Genomic DNA, 6,427 nt, shown 5'->3' with positions numbered 1-6,427 from the left:
GCAAAGTATAATTCATATAAGCATAAAAAATTGTGAAATAACACGAAATATTCTAATTTATCAAATGATGTTTACCTTTCATAATCAAAGAAGCTGTATGGGAATCGGATCCTGCTGCATTCTTCACAATGCAAGTGTAATTTCCAATATCTTTCGACTGAACCGAAGGTATAATTAATATTGAATACAGGTCATCGTATTTGATTAATGTTTCTCTAGAAACATCGCTACCATCTTTTTTCCAAATAAAATGTAACGGTGGATCACCAGCTTCAATGGAACACGTGATTTGCTGTCTTTTCCCTTCTTGTATAGATGTTGAAAAATAAAATGGTTTTATTTCAGGAGAAACTACTTCGCCTAGAAAATATTCTCTGATAAGTCACTTCCACGAGAAATAAAATCATCCTAATCTCGATTCTTTTATAATAATGCAGAACTTACTATTTACAATCTGAAAAAATAACCACGAAACATTTAAAAGCAGATAAATGAATGTGCCGCAAAAGAACATTTTCGAAGGCGCCCTCTGGTTATTCTAACGGAAACAAGTCAAGAATAACTATTAACAATAAGCAGAACAGAAAATGCAATTCATAATTACAAAATCACTAAAGATTCTTATGATTAAAGTTTATACATCTTTCTGAATATCATATTCACATAAATGATTGTAGGTATGAATCATAGCCTACCTGAAAATTCCTCCACTACTCGCTTACCCGTTTAGTTTTATGTAGTGTAATGTTTTTGGTCGTATCAAAGCTGTTACGCCACTAGTGGTTTATTTTGGAACTAATTCCAATTTAATTCGAAATTTTTTAAAGATATCTTAAGTGAAAATGAGCACAATAGCTGAAAAATAATTTCATACAACTTTAAACAAATTTGAAATTATTTTCACGAATAAATATATGCAAATGCTTTACTTTGGATGAAATTGTTCTATTATTCATTATTTCACCTTTTTATAAATTGTGATAAATTCTGAAAATTCGAATCTGCATGCATATGCTTTTTATAGTATGGCATAATTATCATCAATGTTTACTATTTATTGAGAAATATTTCTGCTTTTATGTAGCAAAATAACATCCATATATCCAATGTGCTATGAAATACCCACCCTTAATTAATATATACACGAAGTGACAACAATTATAAAAACTACTATTAATAAATGAAAATTAACATTTTTAAAATATGAAGCTAAACAGATAAGATGCAAAACAATCACTTATAAAACACGTGTTTTACAAATAAGATTTTCATTAGTAAAATTCTGTAATCCCAATATAAAATCTCATCAGTAAATTCAGTGAATTAAGAAATAACGGATTTATATAAATAACCATAAAACTTATTAAACTCATAAAAACTAGCGTAATGTCTACGTAAACATATAGCTGCTTATATTTCTAATAAAATAATTTGTATACCTTTCATTTTAAGTGCAGCAGTATAACTATCGGTTCCTATAGCATTGCTTGCAAGACATGTATAATTTCCGATATCTTCCGTTCGAACAGAAGGAATAATTAATAACGAATATAAATCATCAGTTTTAATTTCTATATACTTAGAAAGTTCTTTTCCATCTTTTCTCCATGTAAAAACAAAAGGTGGCTCTCCCGCAACTATAGAACACGTTATCTGTTGCCTGTGTCCTTCTTGAACAGTTGACAAAAATTGAAAAGGCATGATTTTTGGAATACTATTACCTAAAAGCCATAAAACATAAGCATTCACTTACTTTTTAAGCAAATTAAATTATGTAGAAATATAACTATTAAAAAGAAGTATCTATTCACCTTTCACTATTTTCAAATTCCAAATGTGAAGAAAACAGACTACCAAATTTATCATCCGTAAAAACATTTCGGTGGCGACCTCTCGAAACTCATTCGAGAACTATTGGAGTATTGTAAAGCATTCAGATACAAAGAATAATGGACATTGTAATGACATAAAATAAGAATTTGCATATTTCACATACGATTTCAAAAGATCTATTTATAATTACTTGAAATTATATGTTTAAAAATCCTTACCAAAATAGACGAATTATCAAGAATACAAATCAAAATATGTGATAGTTTTAAAATCTTCCAACAGCAAAGACTTTCGGGTATAGCTAACAGGAACGCCACTAGCGACTGCTATATAAACTGACATTAAGGAAATATTTTTATTTCCGAACAGAATACAGTGGGAAATATTCATAATTTGATTTCCAAAACATTACCTTAAATAAAATTCAAGAATCCATATGTTGAATAAATCCAATTTTTTTAAAAAAATAACTTTTACACAAAAGATCAGATAACTGGTATTTGTATAGCGCAAAATGTAACGCACAAGTTGAAACTTTAAATGTATGTTTATTATTATAAATGGATAAATCCATTATCTATAACTGGTAATAATTATAGACTTTTTCTTTGATAACTGCCTCGAAAAATATTGTAAAATATTTTTAAAATCGATGCTGTCGAATAACTAGAAAATTCACAAAATGTACTGTAATACCTATATAATTATCGAAATGTAACGGGTTTATTAAAGGAATTATTACAGAATAAAATTCATTGCTAGTTTTACATGAAATTAGTTATTATTCAAAAAGTTTTATCATCTTTCTTCCTCTTGAATATATTAACATAGAACAATGACAAATTAATCTCAAAATGTAAACTCTAAATGTAAAATTTGAACGAACTAAAAATTAAATGTTTCTAGTCTATGTATTGCAAATTTATTTATTGTTTACAATAACAAAATGCTAATCAATAAACAAGCAATATATTCCATATAAACGGAAATTATGAAAATTTCACGTAAACTTGATTGTAAAAAGTTTATTTCAGACATTGTGTTGTATTCAATTTTTTAGTATAAAAGTATAAAATTAATCCAATTTAAACATATTCCAAGGATTTATTGATAAAACATCATCAAATTTGAAACTCTCATCCAAAGAAAACGATACAAAGTTATTGATGTCAAATCTTAATATCGTACGAAGCGAATCTTTCTCTAATGAATCAAAATTATTAGTGATTTATTGTAGAAATATAAAATATATATATATATCAATTTACGAAATACGATCGCGTTCCATGGCACATTTAATAGTCACTTCATGAAATTTTGTTGTTAGTTCACATTTAAGCTGTAGAAAATATACAAGATATTTGTATTTCAGCTTTATTTTCGATTGAATATTAGTGGAGTTTTGAATATTAGAGGATTTTGTAAACAAATCTATATTTTAATTAAATCATGTAGTATTGTTATTTTATATTTTGGTTTCATATTCATTCTGAAATGTGGATTACAGTTTAAATGCATATTTATTTAAAATGATTAATTATATGCAACTGAGATCAAGTTTATTAAATCGTTTTCATATTATCTTTAGGTAGTCAACAGATTAACTTTTAAAATTCTCACCTTTCATATATAATGCAGCTGTATACTGATCAATTCCTGCTTCATTCTGAACGATACAGGAATAATTTCCTATATCTTCTGAACGCACAAATGGGATAATTAGAACCGAATATAACTCATCCATTTTTATTTTTATTGATTTTGAAATTTCTGCACCATCTTTTTTCCAAGTAAATGTGAAAGGTGGATCACCAGCAACAACAGAACACATTACTTGTTGCCTTTCTCCTTCTTGCACAGTACTCATAAAATGAAAAGGTATAATTTTCGGAATTGTTGAACCTGTAGATACACGTATAAATACGTTAATATAAACACAAACTTATGTAATGTTTAAATAAATCAAATTATTCATTATCAAAATAATGTTCACATCTTACCTTCGGCAAAACTCCAAAAAATGATCAACGATAAAAAGTTAATCATTCTAATAATCATCTTCGTTGGTTCCTTTCACAAAGGCAAATGCATAGTCATAATAGAAAATAAACTCTAAACATTTAAAATAACGTTATACATTTTCATTTACAACAATGAAAGTCTGCATGTAAATCTTATTTATACGGCAATATCTAAACTCTTGCCTAAAATATGCTGTAAATTGTTTGTAGTATTTCAAAATTCAGTTATAATTCTTTAACAATGAAAGCTTTCTAACTGGAACGCCACTAGCGACCATTTTCGAAATTATATGAAATAAATATTGGGATTTACATCATTTCAATTTAGATAAAATCTTTTTTAGAACTTCGTTTAATATGTGATGAGACAAGCATTTTTCATAAACGAGAAAAATAAAAATAAAAAAGTAATAATTACAAGTATAACATTTTTAATTAATATTTTCGCTAAGCTCTATCTTATTTTGCGGTTTGTCGATTGAATAATGGATCCGAGTTAGATTGGATTGAGCTTAATTCGAGAAAGTGCCTGTCGAAAGAACTTTCTATGATAAATTGGCCTTTATTTAAGTTTAGATACGTGAATAAAACCCGGAAAATTCCACGTGGACAGCTGGAAGTTTGTCAAGCGCTAACCGGAGCCAACTACCAGTAGTCCGAGGTTTTATCCATTCGACCACTGATGGACACCCAGAGTTCGAGAGAAATCCTAATTCATGTATTTCTTAAATTATATAATTTGATAAATTAAGAGCTTATCATACAAGAAGATATTTTACAAGATGGACGAATTAAGTTGAACTTATTTCGTCCATCTTGTAAAATATGTTTCTATATGATAAGTCCTTAATTTATTAAATCATATGATTTAAATCATACAATAATTAAAGGACAAGAAGCTTTAATAAAATCAACCGAATTCTTGTGATATTGTTATTTGCATAATTTGATCGGAACTTTTTCCCACATCTCACCATTACTAACTGATTTTATTCATACAGCGTACAATATTGCAAAATTCAAATGAATTGTATAAACCAAAGTTTTCTTCTTTATAGATCAAAACAAATATTCGACACACTATGAATTACATGAAATTTTCAACGCATTAGAAAATATATCATTACTCTCATTAAAAATTCGATTTAATAAAGTAAAAAAAAATATTTTTCTCCTCTGTAAAATGCAATCTTAGAAGATTCTATAATAGCAAACCTTTTCTCTATAAAGCTATTCATTTGTATCATTTAAATGATAGTAATTAATAATATAAAACCATACCCAATATATATTAATAATTAAACAATATAGCCGAATTCTTGTCGGATTTTATTATAGCCCGATAAGAATCCGGATGTATTGTTTGATTATTATTACAATTTATAATATATTACATGGATGTTACTATATTCTTTCATCGCTGTCCTCTTCTAATGCGAATATCAATAAAGACCATTGATTCAATGATACATGAATAATGAAATAAATTTGTTAGAATAAATTTTAATTATTAATCATGTTATATATTCATTTCAATCAGTTTAACATGATTAATAATTAGAATAAGTTTTCACATAAAAATTTTGAATAAATTGAATATAGTTTATCTTCATTTATATAAAAAGTATATCTTATAAATAATATTTTAAAACATGGCAAACTATTTTTGAATACCTTTCATAACCAAGGATGCTGTATAGGTATCGGAACCAAAAGCGTTTTTTAAAATACAGGTGTAATTTCCAACGTTCTCTGCTTTTATTGACGCAATAACCAAGACTGAAAATAAGTCATTTGATACAAGAGTAATGTCATGAAAATTTTCAACGGTGACTCCATCCTTTTTCCAAATAAAAGTTAATGGAAGATCGCCAGTTATAGCAGAACATATTACTTGTTCCCTTTGTCCTTCGTGTACAGATTTTGAGAAGTAAAACGGCTTAATTTTTGGCGCAACCGCGGCTAAAATAAAGATAAAAAATATTTGAAATAAGTTTTAAAAATATTTTCTTTTTTTTTCTTTCTATTATACTTACAGTCAATACTGTAAAATTTCCACAAGATAATTAAATTAAAAAAAATCGAGTTATAGCAAAGGAACATTTCGAAGAGGACCTCTGGTGATAACTTTTCAAAATATTCGGACGTTCTTCAAAAGAAGAAAGAATACATTCTGATGTTCATAAATTTCTATTCAAATCAAGTTTTTAAATCGAAATTTTAATGAAAGATCATTTATAAACATGTTTTGCTATTCAAAACAGAACATTTACCTGAAAACTTGCCGCTAAGAAAGACAACTGCAGAAGAATACATACAATACTACCTTCGTCTTCAAGTAATACATTGAATTTAAAATCAAAACTGCAGCGCCGAAAGTGTATAATTCAAGAACTAAAATCTTAATATTAAAACATTTTTATCTTAAATTTTTTAGCCAATGAAATTCTAAGCTATAGAGAGATTTCAAGAGTGTATATCGTACAGTTACAAATGTTGTATTTATTGTACATTCATTTATTTCTATACTTATATAAATATTTGTATCTAAATAATAAAAACAACATATAATT

The 6,427-nt window shown here is 27.0% G+C and overlaps 1 protein-coding gene across 6 annotated transcripts; it reads right to left on the bottom strand.

The window, feature by feature from the left end:
• Positions 1–443: 443 nt before the first annotated feature.
• LOC136988281 (neuronal growth regulator 1-like) lies at positions 444–6,222 on the bottom strand. 6 transcript variants are annotated; one of them, XM_067286164.1, is made up of 8 exons: positions 6,128–6,222; positions 5,891–6,003; positions 5,529–5,816; positions 3,454–3,735; positions 2,052–2,168; positions 1,812–1,911; positions 1,440–1,721; positions 444–538 (listed from the first exon to the last, which is right to left on the bottom strand). In XM_067286164.1, exons 6-8 carry the CDS (start codon positions 1,876–1,878, stop codon positions 534–536), a joined length of 354 nt encoding a protein of 117 aa, XP_067142265.1. In that variant the 5' UTR covers positions 1,879–1,911; positions 2,052–2,168; positions 3,454–3,735; positions 5,529–5,816; positions 5,891–6,003; positions 6,128–6,222; the 3' UTR covers positions 444–533. The 6 variants fall into 6 exon arrangements, 3 of the variants coding, with proteins under 3 accessions (XP_067142265.1, XP_067142267.1, XP_067142264.1); XR_010882742.1 differs by lacking the exon at positions 444–538 and having other exon boundaries at positions 1,673–1,721; positions 1,812–2,168; XR_010882743.1 differs by lacking the exon at positions 444–538 and having other exon boundaries at positions 1,673–1,721; positions 1,812–2,168; positions 5,891–6,044; positions 6,128–6,190.
• Positions 6,223–6,427: the final 205 nt, after the last annotated feature.

This window comes from Centruroides vittatus, unplaced genomic scaffold (assembly GCF_030686945.1).
Source record: "Centruroides vittatus isolate TY-2023 unplaced genomic scaffold, ASM3068694v2 scaffold_324, whole genome shotgun sequence".
Lineage (NCBI taxonomy): Eukaryota > Metazoa > Arthropoda > Arachnida > Scorpiones > Buthidae > Centruroides > Centruroides vittatus.
Note: the sequence above shows the minus strand (reverse complement) of the source record. Positions and strands in the feature narration are given on the sequence as shown.